Source organism: Gopherus flavomarginatus, chromosome 6, assembly GCF_025201925.1.
Source record: "Gopherus flavomarginatus isolate rGopFla2 chromosome 6, rGopFla2.mat.asm, whole genome shotgun sequence".
Taxonomy (NCBI): Eukaryota; Metazoa; Chordata; order Testudines; family Testudinidae; genus Gopherus; species Gopherus flavomarginatus.
In genome coordinates this window covers 138,161,763-138,181,507 of record NC_066622.1, presented here as the reverse complement: position 1 = coordinate 138,181,507, position 19,745 = coordinate 138,161,763, and the positions used below count along the sequence as shown (strand labels likewise).

The window sequence follows — 19,745 nt, the reverse complement described above, 5'->3', positions numbered from 1 at the left end:
TGTGCCAGCGGCACCCGGGCTCGACGACTGAGGCTCAGCAATGGGCACAGACCTGTAGGACACGGGTTCCAGTCTAGCTCGGGCTGGTGGTGGCTCAGCGTGGTGCCTGAAGACTGCTCAGGGCTCTGTGCTGACCTGCTGGTCCCAGGGAATCCCCGGCCCGCTCCTGCTGCTAGGGGCGTTTCAGCAGAGGCTGAGGATTGACTGGGTCACAGAAGTCCCGTGTACGCAGTAAGCGGGACCCTCTGCTGCGAAGGGCTGTCGGTAAAACCTCTGAGGTCCGGTGCTCCTCCACCCCACGGGGCTGGGCGGGGAATATTGATGCTAGTGTAGATGGGGTGTCTAAGGCCCTGGCCTTGCGGGGGAGAGCAGGGCAGCGCTGTGCATAGGGAGCCCCAAAGGGACACTGCACCCATCAGCATCAATCCTGTCCCACCCGCCCCCTGCAGCCGTTCCTTCCTTGGGGAGGGGTCCCAGTGCTGCTCTGTCCCCTCTTGTCCGTGCCGTCCAGGGAGGCTGCTGCCCTCTGAGTCAGCTGGCCTGAGACAGCCTGAAGGGGGCCAGGGAGGGTGCGGGTGGGCACACCCAGGCCTGCCAGTTGGAGGGGCCAGGGCCCAGTCCAAGGGATTTAATTTGAGGTCGGGTGACTGCTGAAAGCCCAGACGCTAAGCAAGGAGGGCAGATGGGGTGCTGCGTTGTGGGGAGTCCATGCTGCCTGGCACCCCCAGGGGCCTGGCAAAGAGCTCCCGACAGCCTCCCTACAAAGCCTGGGATCCCCCCCGCCCCCCACAGCGGGGACAGCTCAGTGCAGGGAGCTGCATGATGGGGGAGGGGGCGGAGATGCATGTACCCCCTTCCCTGCCATGGCAGCATTAAGCAGAGGAAGAAGCTAGTGGAATGGTATCTGGAACCCAGGAGGGGGCTGCGGCAGTGCTGGGGGGGCACTGCCCTTGGGGGGGGTGCAGGGCAGAGGTCCATGGCAGAACAGGCCCTTACTACTGACAGGGCCGAGAGGACGGCTGGGAACGAGAGCAGCACTGCTCAAGAGCAGGGATGCTGGGCCAGGCTGGGCTAGCAAGGGCCTGCGGGTCGGGAGTGAGGGGCACCGACAGGGCTAGGAGGGGCAGGGCTGGGCTAGCAGGGGCTGTGGGTCGGGAGTGAGGGGCACCAGCAGGGCTGGGCTAGCAGGGGGCTGCGGGTCGGGAGTGAAGGGCACCAGCAGGGCTGGGCTAGCAGGGGCTGTGGGTCGGGAATGAGGGGCACCGGCAGGGCTGGGCTAGCAGGGACTGTGGGTCAGGAGTGAGGGGCACTGGCAGAGCTGGGGGAGGGGAGCAGGGCTGGGTTAGCAGGGGCTGCGAGTCGGGAGTGAGGGGCACCGGCAGGGCTGGGCTAGCAGGGGGCTGCGGGTTGGGAGTGAGGGGCACCGGTAGGGCTGGGGGGGACAGAGCAGGGCTGGCCTAGCAGGGGGCTGGGGGTGATGGTGCAGGTCCTTTGCTCACATTAATCCTGGGCTCTCTGTCCCAGCAGAGAACCCCCCGTCCCATCTCTGGAGTCCCCGGGGGGGGGGGGGGGATTGAGCCGTTTCTGGCCCAGCTCAGTCTCGGGGACGAGGGCAGTTTCCACATCCGAAGCCCGGGGGTTCTCCCAGGGGGTCTGATGCTGTCACGCTGCCTTGTCAAGGCCCCACGGAGCTGTGGCAGCCTTACGCCCAGCTCCTTCTGGCTGTCTCAGACCAGGGCCCTGTGGGTCTGATCCCGCCCGCCTGCCTGCCCACTCATCCAGCCGCCCTCCCACCTGCCCGTCCACCCAGCCGCCCACCTGCCCAGTCATCCATCCCCCTGCCCACCTTCCCGTCTGCCCTCCTGCCCAGTCATCCATCCCCCCACCCGCCTTCCCATCCGCCCATCTGCCCGTCCACCCATCCACCCACCCACCTGCCCACTCATCCAGCCGCCCTCCCACCTGCCCGTCCACCCAGCCGCCTGCCTGCCTTCCTGTCTGCCCTCCTGCCCAGTCATCCATCTCCCCACCCGCCTGCCCTTCCTCCCCTCTGCCCACCCGCCCATCTGCCCACCCATCCACCTGCCCACCCGCCCATCCCCCCGCCCGCCTGCCCTTCCTCCCCTCTGCCCACCCACCTGCCCGCCCATCCACCTGCCCACCCGCCCATCCCCCCACCCACCTGCCCGCCCATCCACCTGCCCACCCGCCCATCCCCCCGCCCGCCTGCCCACCCATCCACCTGCCCACCCGCCCATCCCCCCGCCCGCCTGCCCACCCATCCACCTGCCCACCCGCCCATCCCCCCGCCCGCCGTGCTGTGCAAGATGCATGTTGCAGTTTAATTTGTGCGGCTGTTTTGTGTTTTATTCATTTTATAGCAGCCGTTGCGTGTGGGTAAAGGAACAAACCCAGCCCCCCTCACAGCAGCTTCCCCCCCCCGGCCAGCGCCCCTCGCCCCCCAGCCTCATCGTGAGCCTCAGCGGCTGCTAGTCTGAAAATCCCAGAGTCCTGTCTCGGCCATGGTCAGTTCCTCAGTGCACTGATCCCCTGGGATCTTGGCCGTCCCCAACCAGCCCCCCCAGCTTTGTCCCTCCCTGGGGATCCTGGGGCTGGCCCCAAACCCCTACCACGTGCCCTGGGAGAGCTCCCCTCCTAAGCCCACAGCTGGCGATCGCGTGTGACCCAGGGGCCCTGGCGTTAGGGGTCTAATCCCACCCATGGGCCGAGCTGCCATCAGGGGTGAAGTCCTGACCCCAGTGTCCTTGATGGACGTTGATTTCAGTGGGGCCAGGGCCTGCTCCTGGGGGCAGAGCCCCTGTCTTGCTCTCCTCCCTGGCTCTTAGGCCGGGGCTTGGAGCTGCTGGCTGAGCCAGGCGATTCTGTGCTGTGCTCGCTCACAAGGAGTTACGGGGGAGTCCCTGGGGATGTCACCAGCATGGCCCCCCCTAGAAGTCATGCGTGAGGAGTGGGGCAGGACGCTGGCTGTGGGGGGGAGGTCCCGGGTACTGCAGCCCTGACCTCTCCCAGCAGGGGGCGCTGTGGGGAGGGGGCAGGATCTGGCTGTGGGGGGAGCTCCCGGTGACTCCAGCCCCGGCCTGTCCCAGCAGGGGGCGCTGTGGGGAGGGGGCAGGAGCTGGCTGTGGGGGGAGCTCCCAGTGACTCCAGCCCCAGCCTGTCCCAGCAGGGGGCGCTGTGGGGAGGGGGCAGGAGCCGGCTGTGGGGGGAAGGGAGGGGAGCTCCCAGTGACTCCAGCCCCGGCCTGTCCCAGCAGGGGGCGCTGTGGGGAGGGGGCAGGAGCTGGCTGTGGGGGGAAGGGAGGGGAGCTCCCAGTGACTCCAGCCCCAGCCTGTCCCAGCAGGGGGCGCTGTGGGGAGCGGGGCAGGAGCTGGCTGTGGGGGGAGCTCCCAGTGACTCCAGCCCCAGCCTGTCCCAGCAGGGGGCGCTGTGGGGAGGGGGCAGGAGCTGGCTGTGGGGGGAAGGGAGGGGAGCTCCCAGTGACTCCAGCCCCAGCCTGTCCCAGCAGGGGGCGCTGTGGGGAGGGGGCAGGAGCTGGCTGTGGGGGGAGCTCCCAGTGACTCCAGCCCCAGCCTGTCCCAGCAGGGGGCGCTGTGGGGAGGGGGCAGGAGCTGGCTGTGGGGGGAAGGGAGGGGAGCTCCCAGTGACTCCAGCCCCAGCCTGTCCCAGCAGGGGGCGCTGTGAGAAAGGGGGCAGGAGCTGGCTGTGGAGGGAGCTCCCGGCTACTCCAGCCCCAGCCTGTCCCAGCAGGGGGCGCTGTGGGGAGGGGGCAGGAGCTGGCGGGGGGGGGAGCTCCAGGCGACTCCAGTCCCAGCCTGTCCCACCGGTGTGTCCATCCCACTGCCCCTTCCTGCCCCACCATCCTCCTCTTCCCCCTTCTGCCTTCAGAGTCCCAGCTGGGAAGGCTAGAAGGGACTGTGCTGACCATCCAGCCTGACCACCAGCCTCACCCAGCCGAGAGAGCCATCAGCCTCCAGCCCAGAGCTCCTCTTGCAGCCCCTCTTGCCTAAGGACCCCCACCAATGGCCATTCCCCTGCTCCCTTGGTGAGACTCTGCCAATGGCTAATTCCCTCCCTGCGAAAAAAGCCAGCGGGTCTGCCCCCTCTGCCTCCCCTTAGCTCCTGGCCAGTGGCACCTGCCCCCAGACCTGTGGGCAATCATGGCCCAAGCCGAGACCCCGCACAGACACTACCCTCTCCCCGCTCCTGCATAACTCGCCAACTCCCCCGGGGACCAGCGCACAAACAGGGTCGACCTTGGATGCCAATGGCCTCTCTGGATCCAGTCCAGAGCAAGCCTGAAAATCCCAGCCAGCCTATCACTCCTCCAGAGCGGGAACAGCCTCTCCTCTCCCCAGCAGCAAAGCCGGGACCCCCTCCTTCTGGCAGCAGGAAAGGGGGAGCACCTGTGCTAAGGGGAGATGTGCCTGTGGGCACCGCAAAATCCCTTCGGCCCTGCAGCCCGTAGTCACCCACCTGGTTCCCCACCCTCCAAGCTAAAGCCGACCCGGCTGAATATGGGTGGGGCTGTGGGCAGGCGAAGGGTTTGTTCCTATTCTCACAGGGCTTGGGGGAAGCCGGGGACAGAGCTGGGTCTTGCTGCCCTGTCTTGCTGCCCTGTCGCTCTCCGGCTGCATGCATGTCTCCGGCCCGCAGTGCCCGTGTCTGGCATGGCTGGCTCGTCGCTGCGGGTGGGGCAGGGGACGGGCCGCTGCTCTGTTAACTCTTCTGCTTGGTGACTGTTGTTTTTCCTAGGTAACCCGCCCGGCCAAACCAAAAAAGCCCTGAAGCAGCGACTCCTCAGGCTGCTGCCCTGCTGCAGGCCCCAATCCATCCCCTCAGTCAGCGAAAGCAAGTGCTGCTCCTTCCCTTGTGTGTGTGTGTGGCCCCGGGGGGGGACCATCGCCCCCTCATGCAGCCGGGACGCGGGGATATGGCAGGGGCCATCCCGCCCCAGGCCCCGGGGGGGACCATCGCCCCCTCATGCAGCCGGGACGTGGGGATATGGCAGGGGCCATCCCGCCCCAGGCCCTGGGGAGGGGCCATCGCCCCCTCATGCAGCCGGGACGTGGGGATATGGCAGGGGCCATCCCGCCCCAGGCCCCGGGGGGGACCATCGCCCCCTCATGCAGCCGGGACGTGGGGATATGGCAGGGGCCATCCTGCCTCAGGCCCCGGGGAGGGACTGGGGGTACAGGGCTCGGTGGTGCATTGGCGCAGGCAGCGTGGGCCTAGGGTCGCAGCATCTCGCAGGCAGACCTGGGGGGTGACCAGCCGGACTGGCCAAAGCCCCAGTAAACATGCAGCCGCCCTGGGGAGCCAGGCTGGGTGGGAGCGTGTAGCTCTCGGCTCCTTCTCGCCCCGTCCATCCTCCGGCTGCTCTTGTGCGGCTGGTCTCTGTGGTGTTGCTCCTGAGTCAAGCCCACCGGGGCCCGGCCCACTCTGTGCACTGCTGGCCGGCTCTGTGTTCAAGTCTTGCTTCCGCCACCCTGTCCACACGCAGCCTGGCTCGAGCGCCCCGTTCCCCGGGGTCGGCTGTTCTGCAGGCCCCAGCCGGGAGGCCAGCGGGGTGACACTGCCCTGCAAGTGAATGTCCAGATCTGCTGGGAGCAGGGTCCTGGCCATGCTCTGAGCCTGGGTGGTTCCACCCTGGGGCCCCAGGGGAGGCGCCGCGAAGCACTGGCCTGACGAATCCTTTCCATCACGAAGGCTGAGGAGGCTGCTGCCGAGGGGAGCCGGTGCCAGTGGCGGGGGGCTCTCCTTGGCACCAGCCAAACTGGGCAGCGATGTTAAAATCTGCAACCCACCCTCCGGCGGAAAGGGTCAGGAGGGACCAGCTGGTGCCTCCTGGGAACGCTTGCGAGCCCGAATGTCAGCGCCTGCCGTCCACGGGACTCTGTGATAGGTGTCTCCCCCTGCCTACCCGAGGGGAGCACAGAGGGGGAGCGGACAGGCAGAGCTGGGCACCTGACCCCCATCTCCAGAGTCCCAGGGGCCTGCTTTGAGTCTTCCCCCATCCCCATCTCAGCAAGCATCTGAGGGGGCAGGAAGAGGAGGCAGGGGAGGATTAGGGGGTGAGGGGGCAGGGACAGGAGGGTGAAAGAGGGGAAGCAGGGGCCCCACGTCGATTGTGCCGGTCGCTCATTCTGGGCCCTTCTCTCTGCAGTCCAGCCCCTTGGGCTGGCTGAGCCCCGGGCGGGGCCACGCAGGGACCCGAGATGTGGGTTTTGGGGGGGCAGCAGACCCTGGGGATGAGCGCTGGTGCCTCCCACCCTGCCCCCACAGGGCCCTGCGGCTCAGGAGGCGCTGAGACTCCCCCCGCCCATATTGTTTAGTCCAGCCTAGCCAGGCCCTGGCAGCGCCACGGCACGAGGGCTGTGGGGACCCAAGGCCGGGCAGTGCCAGTGTGAGGGGGCTTATGACAATGCGGTTCTGGTGGGACCCAACTGAGAGTGCCAATTCAGGACCAATTGCTCAAACAGGGCAGTCACAGCCCAAGGCTGGGGTTTTTCCACCTCTAAGGCAAACCAAACCAGCCAGACAAAAAGGACTTCGGTTTCAACCCACTGGCTAACCACAAGTCACACAAGCAATTTCCTTAGACACTCCAGTCTCCCAGTATCACCACCAGTGCCAGCCGTCCTGGGGATAAATGGTTATGAAAACCAACACCCCAATAAAAGAAAAAGGTTCTCTCGATCCCAAAGGACCAAGCCCCAGACCCAGGTCAATATACACATCAGATCTTACCCACAAATCACGCTGTTGCCAATCATTTAGAATCTAAAATCTAAAGGTTTATTCATAAAGGGAAAAAGGTAGAGCTGAGAGCTAGAATTGGTTAAATGGAATCAATTACATACAGTGATGGCAAAGTTCTTGGTTCAGGCTTGTAGCAGTGATGGAGTAAACTGCAGGTTCAAATCAAGTCTCTGGAGAACATCCCCCGCTGGGATGGGTCATCAGTCCCTTGTGTAGAGCTTCAGCTTGTAGCAAAGTCCCTCCAGAGGTAGGAAGCAGGACTGAAGACAAGATGGAGATGAGGCATCAGCCTTATATAGGCACTTCCAGGTGTAAGAACACTTCTTTGTTCTTACTGTGGAAATTATAGCAAAATGGAGCCTGGAATCACATGGGACAGTTCCTGCACTTTGCTGAGTCACAAGGCGTATCTGCCTCCTCTCCATGGGTCAGTTGTGTAGCTGATGGTCCTTAATGGGCCATCAAGCAGGCTAAGCAGAGCTAACACCCACTTGTCTGGGATGTCACCCAGAACTACAGCACAAATTTGAAATACAGACAGTATAGATCCAATACTCATAACTTCAACTACATAATGATGCAGACATACAGACAGCATAATCGTAACCAGCAACCCAGAACCTGGTCTTAGACACCTTATATGACCCCCTTTACATAGGATTTGGTGCCACTACAGGACATTGGTTGCAGCCATGTTCTATATGGTCCTAGTTTATATCAATAATGTCACAAGGCTCCCTGGGGGGATGCATGGGGGGAGCTGCCTCTCCCATGACTGAACCGATGGCTGGGCCCTGTGGGAGCAGCTGGCACAATGGGGGACTCAAGAGGGGGCAGCCGGTACCATAGGGGGGTTCAGAAGGGAGTCACTGGCACCGTGGGGGGGGCTCGTCAGGGGGCAGTTGGTGCCGTGGGGGAGGCTCAGGAGGGGATCACTGGCACAAAGGGGGCTCGGCAGGGGACAGTCGGTGCCTTGGGGGGGGCTCGGGAGGTCGTAGCTGGTGCTGGGGGGGGTCTCGGCAGAGGGCAGCCGGCGCTGTGGAGCAGGGGGCTTGGGAGGGGGTAGCTGGCGCCGTGGGGGGGGGCGCTCGGGAGGGGATAGTTGATGCTGAGGGGCTCGGGAGAGGGCAGACAGCACCATGGGGCAGGGGCTTGGCAGGGGGCAGCTAACGCCGTGGGGGGGCTCGGCAGGGGGCAGCCGGCACCGTGGGGCGGGGGGCTCGGCAGGGGGCAGCTAACGCTGTGGGGGGGCTCGGCAGGGGGCAGCCGGCACCGTGGGGCGGGGGGCTTGGCAGGGGGCAGCCGGCGCCAAGGCTCTGAGCTGCTCTCCCCCTTGCAGACAGCGTGGAGGACGAGTTCGAACTCTCCACCGTTTGCCATCGCCCTGAGGGGCTGGAGCAGCTGCAGGAACAGACCAAGTTCAGCCGCAAGGAGCTTCAGGTCCTGTACCGGGGCTTCAAGAACGTGAGTCACTGGGCCGGCCTAGGGGGGCTGCCTCTACCCCAGCGACCCCCCTCCCCTCTGGCCTAGGGTGCCAACTGTCTAATTGCACAAACCCAAACACCATTGCCCCGCCCCTTTTCTGAAGCCACGCCCCTGCCCCACTGAGGCTGTGCCCCTGCTCACTCCATCCCCTCCCCGTTGCTCCTCCACCCTCACTCACTTTCAAAAGCCTGGGGCAGGGCATTGGGGTGCCGGATGTGGGCTCTGGGAGGAAGTTTGGGGGCTGGCAGCAGCTCAGGGCTGGGGCAGGGAGTAGGGGTGCAGGAGGAGTGCAGGCTCGGGGAGGGAGGGTCAGGGCTGGGGGTTGGGGTGCAGGAGGAGTGCGGGCTCGGGGAGGGAGGCTCAGGGCTGGGGGTTGGGGTGCAGGAGGAGTGCAGGCTCGGGGAGGGAGGCTCAGGGCCGGGGGTTGGGGTGCAGGAGGAGTGCGGGCTCCGGGGGGGAGGCTCAGGGCTGGGGCCGGGAGTTGGGGTGCAGGAGGAGTGCGGGCTCGGGGAGGGAGGCTCAGGGCTGGGGCAGGGGTTGGGGTGCAGGAGGAGTGCAGGCTCGGGGAGGGAGGCTCAGGGCTGGGGGTTGGGGTGCAGGAGGAGTGCGGGCTCGGGGAGGGAGGCTCAGGGCTGGGGGTTGGGGTGCAAGAGGAGTGCAGGCTCGGGGAGGGAGGCTCAGGGCTGAGGGTTGGGGTGCAGGAGGAGTGCAGGCTCGGGGAGGGAGGCTCAGGGCTGGGGGTTGGGGTGCAGGAGGAGTGCAGGCTCGGGGAGGGAGGCTCAGGGCTGGGGGTTGGGGTGCAGGAGGAGTGCGGGCTCGGGGAGGGAGGCTCAGGGCTGGGGGTTGAGGTGCAGGAGGAGTGCAGCCTCGGGGAGGGAGGCTCAGGGCTGGGGGTTGGGGTGCAGGAAGAGTGCAGGCTCCGGGGGGGAGGCTCAGGGCTGGGGGTTGGGGTGCAGGAGGAGTGCAGGCTCGGGGAGGGAGGCTCAGGGCTGGGGGTTGAGGTGCAGGAGGAGTGCAGGCTCGGGGAGGGAGGCTCAGGGCTGGAGGTTGGGGTGCAGGAGGAGTGCGGGCTCGGGGAGGGAGGCTCAGGGCTGGGGGTTGGGGTGCAGGAGGAGTGCAGCCTCGGGGAGGGAGGCTCAGGGCTGGGGGTTAGGGTGCAGGAAGAGTGCAGGCTCGGGGAGGGAGGCTCAGGGCTGGGGGTTGGGGTGCAGGAGGAGTGCAGCCTCGGGGAGGGAGGCTCAGGGCTGGGGGTTGGGGTGCAGGAAGAGTGCAGGCTCGGGGAGGGAGGCTCAGGGCTGGGGGTTAGGGTGCAGGAGGAGTGCGGGCTCGGGGAGGGAGGCTCAGGGCTGGGGGTTGGGGTGCAGGAGGAGTGCAGGCTCGGGGAGGGAGGCTCAGGGCTGAGGGTTGGGGTGCAGGAGGAGTGCGGGCTCGGGGAGGGAGGCTCAGGGCTGGAGGTTGGGGTGCAGGAGGAGTGCAGGCTCGGGGGGGAGGCTCAGGGCTGGAGGTTGGGGTGCAGGAGGAGTGCAGGCTCGGGAAGGGAGGCTCAGGGCTGAGGGTTGGGGTGCAGGAAGAGTGCGGGCTCCGGGGGGGGAGGCTCAGGGCTGGGGGTTGGGGTGCAGGAGGAGTGCAGCCTCGGGGAGGGAGGCTCAGGGCTGAGGGTTGGGGTGCAGGAGGTGTGCAGCCTCGGGGAGGGAGGCTCAGGGCTGGGGGTTGGGGTGCAGGAGGTGTGCGGGCTCGGGGAGGGAGGCTCAGGGCTGGGGGTTGGGGTGCAGGAGGAGTGCGGGCTCCGGGGGGGGAGGCTCAGGGCTGGGGGTTGGGGTGCAGGAGGAGTGCAGGCTCGGGGAGGGAGGCTCAGGGCTGGGGCAGGGGTTGGGGTGCAGGAGGAGTGCAGGCTCGGGGAGGGAGGGTCAGGGATGGGGGTTGGGGTGCAGGAGGAGTGCGGGCTCCGGGAGGGAGGCTCAGGGCTGGGGGTTGGGGTGCAGGAGGAGTGCAGGCTCGGGGAGGGAGGGTCAGGGATGGGGGTTGGGGTGCAGGAGGAGTGCGGGCTCCGGGAGGGAGGCTCAGAGCTGGGGGTTGGGGTGCAGGAGGAGTGCAGGCTCGGGGAGGGAGGCTCAGGGCTGGGGGTTAGGGTGCAGGAGGAGTGCGGGCTCGGGGAGGGAGGCTCAGGGCTGGGGGTTGGGGTGCAGGAGGAGTTCAGGCTCGGGGAGGGAGGCTCAGGGCTGGGGGTTGGGGTACAGGAGGAGTGCGGGCTCGGGGAGGGAGGCTCAGGGCTGGGGGTTGGGGTACAGGAGGAGTGCGGGCTCGGGGAGGGAGGCTCAGGGCTGGGGGTTGGGGTACAGGAGGAGTGCGGGCTCGGGGAGGGAGGCTCAGGGCTGGGGGTTGGGGTGCAGGAGGAGTGCGGGCTCGGGGGGGGAGGCTCAGGGCTGGGGGTTGGGGTGCAGGAGGAGTGCAGGCTCGGGGAGGGAGGCTCAGGGCTGGGGGTTGGGGTGCAGGAGGAGTGCAGCCTCGGGGAGGGAGGCTCAGGGCTGGGGCAGGGGTTAGGGTGCAGGAGGAGTGCAGGCTCGGGGAGGGAGGCTCAGGGCTGGGGGTTGAGGTGCAGGAGGAGTGCAGCCTCGGGGAGGGAGGCTCAGGGCTGGGGGTTGGGGTGCAGGAGGTGTGCAGGCTCGGGGAGGGAGGCTCAGGGCTGGGGGTTGAGGTGCAGGAGGAGTGCGGGCTCGGGGAGGGAGGCTCAGGGCTGGGGGTTGGGGTGCAGGAGGAGTGCGGGCTCGGGGAGGGAGGCTCAGGGCCGGGGGTTGGGGTACAGGAGGAGTGCGGGCTCGGGGAGGGAGGCTCAGGGCCGGGGGTTGGGGTGCAGGAGGAGTGCAGCCTCGGGGAGGGAGGCTCAGGGCTGGGGGTTGGGGTGCAGGAGAAGTGCGGGCTTGGGGAGGGAGGCTCAGGGCCGGGGGTTGGGGTACAGGAGGAGTGCGGGCTCGGAGAGGGAGGCTCAGGGCTGGGGGTTGGGGTGCAGGAGGTGTGCAGGCTCGGGGAGGGAGGCTCAGGGCTGGGGCAGGGGTTGGGGTGCAGGAGGTGTGCAGGCTCGGGGAGGGAGGCTCAGGGCTGGGGGTTGAGGTGCAGGAGGAGTGCGGGCTCGGGCAGGGAGGCTCAGGGCTGGGGGTTGGGGTGCAGGAGGAGTGCAGCCTCGGGGAGGGAGGCTCAGGGCTGGGGGTTGGGGTGCAGGAGAAGTGCGGGCTTGGGGAGGGAGGCTCAGGGCTGGGGGTTGAGGTGCAGGAGGAGTGCAGGCTCGGGGAGGGAGGCTCAGGGCTGGGGCAGGGGTTGGGGTGCAGGAGGTGTGCAGGCTCGGGGAGGGAGGCTCAGGGCTGGGGGTTGGGGTGCAGGAGGAGTGCAGGCTCGGGGAGGGAGGCTCAGGGCTGGGGGTTGGGGTGCAGGAGAAGTGCGGGCTTGGGGAGGGAGGCTCAGGGCTGGGGGTTGGGGTGCAGGAGGGGGTGCGGGACAGGATACGGGCTCCGGCCAGTTGGCACTTACCTTGGGTGGCTCCCAGAAGCAGCGACATGTCCCTGTGGCTCCTAAGATGGGGCGGCCAGGGGCTCTTGGCTACACGTGCCTGAAGGCACCGCCCCCACAGCTCCCATTGTCCGAGGTTCCCAGCCAATGGGAGCTGCGGAGTCGGTGCTTGGGGCGGAGGCAGTGCACAGAATCCCCCTGGCCACCCTTGTGCCTAGGAGCAGGACACGCTGGCTGCTTCCAGGAGCCATGCAGAGCCAGGTCAGGTAGGGATCCTGCCTTAGCCCCACTGTGCTGCCAACCGGACTTTCGGCCGATTAAAATCTCCCAGATTGCTTTCAATAGCAACTGGGAGATAGATGCCCATTCCGGGCGACTCCTGGCCAGTCCAGGAGGGTTGGCAACCCTACTCCAGCCTTTGTCTGCAACACCCCCTCCCCCTCCAGCCTCTGCCCCCCAGAACCCCCTCTTCCTGCTGCTCCTCTGGCAGCTGCGCTCCCACGCAGCTGAGACATGGACCCAGCCCTCTGGTGCCTGCAGGAGCCTGCCCAGGAGGGGCTGGTGCCAGGGCAGGGGGCTAATGAACTTCCCCAGGTGCCCGGCAGCCCAGGGCCAAACCCTGGTGGTCCATCATCCTGCTGGGTGGGTCGCTGCACTCCAGGGACTTTGCTCCGTGGGGCGGGGCAGGGCGGGGCAGGGCGGGGGTGTTTCTGATGAGATCGGCGGCCCGAGGCACAGTCTGTTCCGCAAGACACAACAGACCACTGGCTCCAGTGGCATTTCCCAAAACATCCCCCGTCCCACTCCAGTGCAGCAGGCTGTTCCACCCCAGAAGGGGCTGCCTTCCAGTAGGGATGATGTGTCCAGAGTTTGCAGAGAGCTCTGGGAGCCTAGAGGGTGCAGGGGCTGGGTGGGGTGGGTGTGCTCTTACCCAGTTGCTGCTTTCCACCCTAGAGGTGGCTGCATTCCAGTGGTGGGGGAAGCAGCTCCTAGACAGACAGAGCTTTGGAGGGCGGGAGTTGGAGTTAGCCTGGGAGCTCTTTGGGACAGGGCCTTGCCCCCCAACCCCCCCCCCCCGCCTCCCTGAGACGTGCTGTCCTGAGCACAACCAGAGGGGGAAGGCAGGTGTCTATGGGGAAACTGAGGCACAAAGCGGTGACATGACCGGCCCAAAGGCCTGGAGGGATAGATTCCCAAGGAGAGCTCAGGCAAGCCTGGCTCCCCGTCCTATGCTCAGACCATTCCAGCCTTGGCTGTTTGAAGAGGGGTGATCTTGTCTGTGATTTTCCCTTTGGCAGGAGTGCCCGACTGGCCTCGTTAACGAAGAGAACTTCAAACAGATCTACTCCCAGTTCTTCCCGCAGGGAGGTGAGCTCCCCTCTCAACTCCGTCTCCTACAGAGTGTAAAAGGGGGCTCCAGGTGGGACAGTCTCTTTGGGCGGGGGGGGTCACCCCAGAGGCGACTCCCACCCCCAACACTTGGGTCCAGAGGGCCAGGAATGTAAGGCTGCCTTTGTGTAAGCAAAATGTGCATCTAGTTTGCACGTGAAATTGCTGTGATTGCCTGTGCAAATCGGGTACCTGCCTATGCAAATAGCCAGGCCAGGCACAGTTGCACCTCCATTTGTGGTGGCTCCTGCCCCGCGTTCTCAAAGAGGAGCTCTGGTTTTGGGTGGGGGGCAGAGTCAGGCCGTGGGGAGGGGTGAGGGCTGGGGTGAGGAGGGGGCTTGCTCACAATGAGCTGCTGGGGCTCAGAGGGTCAGAGCGTGTTAGAGCAGCTCAGGCGTGTACTCTCCAGCATCCCTGGAGCCAATTTCTGCAGCTTTAGTGCTCTCCCCAAGGCAGTCATGGTGCCCTGACCCCCACCTGCACCCTCCTTGTGCCCTGGTGCACTGCACAAGGGAATGTGACAGTGGCACATGCTCAGGCCATGGGTATCCCTCGGCTAGCGCCATGTCTCTCTCTAGCCACTGCCTGATGCTTCAGAGGAGGTTGAAAAGGAATCCCCCATGTTGTTCCATGCCGGGTGTTTGCTCCTTCCTGACCCTGCCGCCATCAGCTGAGGCCCTGGAGCATGAGAGTGGATCACCCTTAATGTAGTTCAAAATGGTTATGACCAAATTAGCCAGGGGTAGTACTGAGGCTGTCTGGATTCCTGTGGCAGTGAGTTCCCCAAGTCGGCATTGGAAAGGTGGCTCTATTCCTTGCTTAATATCAAGTCATTCATACACCGGGTCGAAGTCAGTAAGTCCTGTCACTGTTTGACTCTCTCCGTTTGGCTGGTCCCTCAGACTCTGGCACGTACGCCGCTTTCCTCTTCAACGCGTTCGACACCGACCATGACGGCTCGATCAGCTTCGAGGTGAGGCTCTGCACCTACCTGGTTGGGACGGGACCTGGGGACTGGGGATAGAGCCTTTGAGTCTGATGCTGTTGGGGCTTGGGCAGAATGAGTATCATCAACTCTAACTAGCAATTGAAAGTCTTGCACTAGTTGGTGTTAAAGCCCTAGCTCCTGGAGTCAGGTGATGATGTGAGAATCTGTGTCTGTCTTTGAAACAGCAAGTTCCTAGCCCTCCTGGTGGGGAGAAAAGCCTGCAAATGGGACTCTTAAAGGCCCTTAGACGTCAGAAGGCAAAGAACCAGAACCCCAGAATTTTAAGCTGATCTCATGATTTTTTTCCCACCCGACTCCTGATTTTTGACCTCTTGGGGATGGCAGTGCTGGGTAACGCAGCTTTTACTGAGACTGCCAGACCCAGCCACACCCTGTGGCTCTCCAGGGCTCCTCTCTTGACAGACTGGGTGCTGTGGTGTCAAGCCCCAAGCAATCCTGCATTACCCAGGTGACAGTCCAGGCTCAGGCCAGGCGATGATGAACAATGAGGAGCCGTCCTGGGGACGGGGTTCTGGTGTTTGCCTATCAGAGGCCCCTGGGACCCCATGACTCAGAGACACCTGAGGGCCAGGGGGTGACCAATAACGAGCTGCGTTTTCCACAAGGAAGAGGATCAGTCCATCAGGCTGTGAGATCCCTAGACCTCGCCCGGACCTGCTCATGAGGGGAAACGCAGGCCGTGCTCTCCCGGAAGGTGCAATCTCTGTTACCAGCCACGGGGGAGATTCAGGCAAAGCGGCCGTGACTGAAGTGCTGCGTTTCACTGCCTGTTTGTGCTGGTAATCAGAACAAAGAGAAGAAAGGCCTGATCGGGTCGGAACAGTGATCCCAGTGCCAGGTGCTTCAGAGGGAACGAACAGAACAGGGCAATTAGCGAGTGATCCATCCACTGTCCTTCACTCCCAGCTTCTCGCAAGCAGAGGGTTAGGGACACCCAGAGCCTGGGGCTGCATCCCTGACCATCCTGGCTAATAGCCACTGCTGGGCCTGTCCTACAGGAATGTATCTAGTTCTTTTCTGAACCCAGTTGTACTTTTGTCATTTACAGCATCCCCTGGCGAGGAGTTCCACAGATTGACTGTGCATTGTGGGAAGAAATACTTCCTGTTGTTTAATTTAAACTGCTGCCGATTAATTTCATTGGACGATTCCTGGTTTTTGTGTTCTGGGAAGGGGTAAATAACACTTCCCTGTTCACATGCTCCACACCAGTCATGATTTTACAGCCCTCTGTCATATCGCCTCTTCGTCATCTCTGTTCTAATCTGAACAGCCCCAGTCTTTTCAGTCTCTCCTCATACGGAAGCTGTTCCATACCCCTCATCATTTTTTTTTTTTTGGCCTTCTCTGAACCTTTTCCAATTCCAATATCTCTTTTCTGAGATGGGGTGACCAGAACTGCACGCAGGATTCCAGAGGTGGGCGTACTGTGGATTTACATATGGTATTTTCTGTCTTATTATCTATCCTTTTCCTAATGATTCCCAACATTCTGTTCACCTTTTTCACTGCCGCTGCACACTGAGTGGATGTTTTCAGAGAACTATTCTTGATTTTATCTATATCGTTGGGATTATGTTTCCCAATGGACATCACTTTGCATTTATCAACATTGAATTTCATCTGCCATTTTGTTGCCCAGTCACCCAGTTCTGTGAGATCAAAGGGTCAGTTTTCAGACTGGAGAGAGGTGTCCCCAGGGTCTGTTCTGGGCCCAGTCCTATTCCACATAGTCATAAACAATCAGAGAAGGGGGGTAACCATTGAGACGGCAACGTTTGCAGACTATGCAAAATGTCTCATGCAAAGGCCAGGCAGCCTGCGAAGTTACAAGGGGATCTCACAGACCTGGGAGCTGGGTGACAAAGGGAAAAGAATCGCAGCAGGTGTGGGTTAGGTGGTGCACACCAGGTACGTCTCGAGAACAGATCTCCAGCCAGAGCTCTTCAGCCCTTTGTAGGGTCACCGTACATACGTCACACAGGAATATCCGTGACCAGCGAGCTGTTAGTTTTACAGGGCTACGCTACCGCCTTTGGGTACATATCATGACATCAGCCTGCCAGCTGGCACCGGGCTGTTCTCAGGGTCACAGACGGAATCACCTGAAAACGCCCTGGTCTGTTCACTCCCTCTGAAGCATCTGACAGCGGCCACTGTCCAAGCCAGGACACTGGGCTGGGGGTTGCTGGGCTGAGCCCGTCTGGCCCTTCTCATGCTGTGCACCCTGACGACCAAGGGTCTTGCGAGAGCGTCTGCCCTTGTAACCCTGATTCCTCCACAGGACTTCGTGGCTGGCTTGTCCGTGATTCTCCGAGGCACCATAGACGACCGGCTCAGCTGGGCCTTCAACCTCTATGACCTGAACAAAGACGGCTGCATCACCAAAGAGGTGGGGGTGGGAGAGATGGGAGCTGGGGGGGCACTAGGAAACACTCACATTGCTGAGCCACTTCATCTCAGAAGAGGGGGCAGGACCAGGAGCGGCGCCAGGGTTTTTGGCGCCCTAGGCAGGGGTCCTTCCGCGCTTCCTGTCGTTGGCGGCAATTCTGCGGCAGGGGGTCCTTCCGTGCTCCCGGTCTTCGGGGCACTTCGGCGGCAGGTCCCGGAGCGAGTGAAGGACCCGCCGCAGAATTGCCGCCGAAGACCCGGAGCGCGGAAGGACTCCCCCCAGCCGCCAAATTGCCACCGAGGATGGCAAAATGCCACCTTCCCAAATCCTGGTGCCCTAGGTGACCGCCTCGGTCATCTAAATGGAAGCGCCGGCCCTGGGCAGGACTGAGGGGCTTCAGCAGAGGTAGCGGGAGCCAGAGCTGGGAGCTGCAGGTCGGGATTGAGGGGCATCAGCAGAGCTGTCGGGGTGGGGAGCCCAGGGCTGAGCTAGCAGGGGGCTGTGAGTCGGGAGTGAGGGGCACCGGCAGGGCTGGGGTGGGGGGAGCCCAGGGCTGGGCTAGCAGGGGGCTGCGGGTCGGGATTGAGGGGCACGGGCAGGGCTGGGGTGGGGGGAGCCCAGGGCTGGAGAGCAGGGGGCTGTGGGTCAGGACTGAGATGGAGGGAGCCCAGGGCTGGGATAACAGGGGGCTGTGGGTTGGGAGTGAGGGGCACCGGCAGAGCTGGGGGCAGGGAGCCCAGGGCTGGGATAGCAGGGAGCTGCGGGTCGGGAGTGAGGGGCACCGGCATAGCTGGGGGTGGGGAGCCCAGGGCTGGGATAGCAGGGAGCTGCGGGTCGGGAGTGAGGGGCATCAGCAGAGCTGTGAGGGGCAATAATCATTTCCAGCCCGGGCCCCCCAGCTCCTCGTGTCTCTCCGTGGTAGGGGGAGGGGGTGGCAATCCTGGCGTGTCACTTGACTGGCCCCCTCCCGGTGCGGGCGTCTCTGTCTCCCTTGGCTGGCACCAGAAGCTGCCCAGAGCGTCCCCAGCTGATGGGTGAGGTGGGGGGGGCAGGTGCCTCCTGGAGAGGAACATGGGGGCTTCTCTGTGGGCCAAGTGCTGCTAATTGTTTGGTTCTGGGCCCCTCCCTCCAGGAAATGCTGGACATCATGAAATCCATCTACGACATGATGGGCAAATACACGTACCCGGCCATGCAGGAGGAGGCCCCCCGGGAGCACGTAGAGAACTTTTTCCAGGTGAGACACGTGGAGCCAGCCTGGGGGTCCCTCCTGGGGCAGGGAAAGGAGTCAGTGACCAGAGGAAGGGCCCGGGAGCTGGGGATGGGAGCAGGGCTGCCCAGAGGATTCTGGGGGCCTGGGGTCTTTGGCGGTGGGGGTCCCCTGCTTCAGCGGTAATTCGCCAGTGGGGGTCCTTCCGCTCCGGGACCCGACTCCGAATTGCCGCCAAAGCGGGATCTGCCGCCGAAGTGCAGCCGGGTCTTCGGTGGTAATTCGGTGACGGGGGGCCCCCGCTGTGGGTCCCGGAACGGAAGGACCCCCCACCGGCGAAGATTGGGAGCGGAAGCAGCTCTGGGGCACGGGCCCCACAAGAGTTTTCCAGGCCCCAGAGCGAGTAAAGGACCCTGCTCCAGGGGCCCCGAAAAACTCTCGTGGGGACCCCTGCGGGACCCGGGGCCTGGGGCAAATTGCCCCTCTTGCCCCCCCCGGGCGGCCGTGGACGGGAGGGCAAAGGAGAGATTGCTTGGAGCAGCATAGAGAGACAGAAGGGAGAAGCCCCAGGTGACCCCTCCCCTGGCCACGCTGCCCCAAAGGGGGGAAGCCCCAGGTGACCCCTCCCCTGGCCACGCTGCCCCAAAGGGGGGAAGCCCCAGGGGATCATAGGCCCAGGTCAGACCCAGGCTCCATCCAGCCCAGCGTCCTGTCTCCACGCTGGGGGAGGTACCGGGCTCCCCCTGGCAGGCTTCCCACATGAACCCTCCTGCCACTGGCTGGTGCCCTGAAGCGGGAGCTGTGAGCTCCCTTCTCATTTCCGGGGAGAATTAACGAGGATCCTGGAGTCCCCCTGGGCTTCGTTACCCACAAACCTGCCTCCTCCCCTGAGATTAACTCTGTGCTCACCTGGATCTGCCCAGGACGGGCTTTGGGGTTTAGATCTGGGGGTCACCCTGGGCTCTCTCAGACCCACGGAAAGCCCCAGCCTGGGCAGATGCTGCTTGAGCTGCTGGGGATGTTGCCTCCTCTTTGTCCAAATGCAGCCCACACAGGAGGGATCTCTTGTAGGATCAGAGTGGGGGGCACTGTCCCCCTGGCAGGGATCAGAGTAGGGGGTCACTGTCCCCCTCTGGTGGGGATCAGAGTGGGGGTTGCTGTCCCCCTCGGGTGGGGATCAGAGTGGGGGGTGCTGTCCCCCCAGCAGGGATCAGAGTGGGGGCACTGTCCCCCCAGCAGGGATCAGAGTAGGGGACACTGTCCCCCTCGGGTGAGGATCAGAGTGGGGGTTGCTGTCCCCCTCGGGGATCAGAGTGGGGATTGCTATTCCCCTCAGATGGGGATCAGAGTGGGGGGCACTGTCCCGCTCGGGTGGGGATCAGAGTGGGGGTTGCTGTCCCCCTCGGGGATCAGAGTGGGGATTGCTATTCCCCTCAGATGGGGATCAGAGTGGGGGGCACTGTCCCGCTCGGGTGGGGATCAGAGTGGGGATCACTGTCCCCCTCGGGTGGGGATCAGAGTGGGGGGTGCTGTCCCCCCAGCAGGGATCAGAGTGGGGGCACTGTCCCCCTCGGGTGGGGATCAGAGTGGGGGGTGCTGTCCCCCCAGCAGGGATCAGAGTGGGGGCACTGTCCCCCTCGGGTGGGGATCAGAGTGGGGGGTGCTGTCTCCCCAGCAGGGATCAGAGTGGGGGGCTGTCCCCTATTGGGCACATGCAGCCTCTCCCCCTGTCTCTGGACCCACTGCTGGCTCCGTGACGCTGTGTCTGTTTGCAGAAGATGGACCGGAATAAGGACGGGGTGGTCACAATCGAGGAGTTCATCGAGTCATGTCAGAAGGTAACGTCGCAGCTCGATCCTGGGCCGGGCCCTTCTCCCGCTCGGCTTCTCACCCCGCAGTGCCCCTGCCCCTGCCCCTGCCCTGAGCCTCCTGGGCACTGCTGCCCCGTGCTGCCGCCCAGCTGCTCCTCCCAGAGCTGA

At 64.2% G+C, this 19,745-nt stretch overlaps 1 protein-coding gene across 4 annotated transcripts in view; it reads left to right on the top strand.

Annotated features, from left to right (window-relative positions):
- Window positions 1-19,745, top strand: part of KCNIP2 (potassium voltage-gated channel interacting protein 2) — a 134,568-nt gene that overhangs the window by 112,290 nt on the left and 2,533 nt on the right. For 2 of the 4 annotated variants that reach the window (XM_050958216.1, XM_050958215.1), the window contains exons 2-7: window positions 8,120-8,244; window positions 13,065-13,134; window positions 14,058-14,128; window positions 16,449-16,556; window positions 17,689-17,793; window positions 19,542-19,604. In XM_050958216.1, the coding sequence (XP_050814173.1) occupies window positions 8,120-8,244; window positions 13,065-13,134; window positions 14,058-14,128; window positions 16,449-16,556; window positions 17,689-17,793; window positions 19,542-19,604 (542 nt within the window). Of the gene's footprint in view, window positions 1-4,773; window positions 4,874-8,119; window positions 8,245-13,064; window positions 13,135-14,057; window positions 14,129-16,448; window positions 16,557-17,688; window positions 17,794-19,541; window positions 19,605-19,745 lie in introns of all 4 variants that reach the window. The other 2 variants (XM_050958212.1, XM_050958213.1) reach the window with 2 other exon arrangements.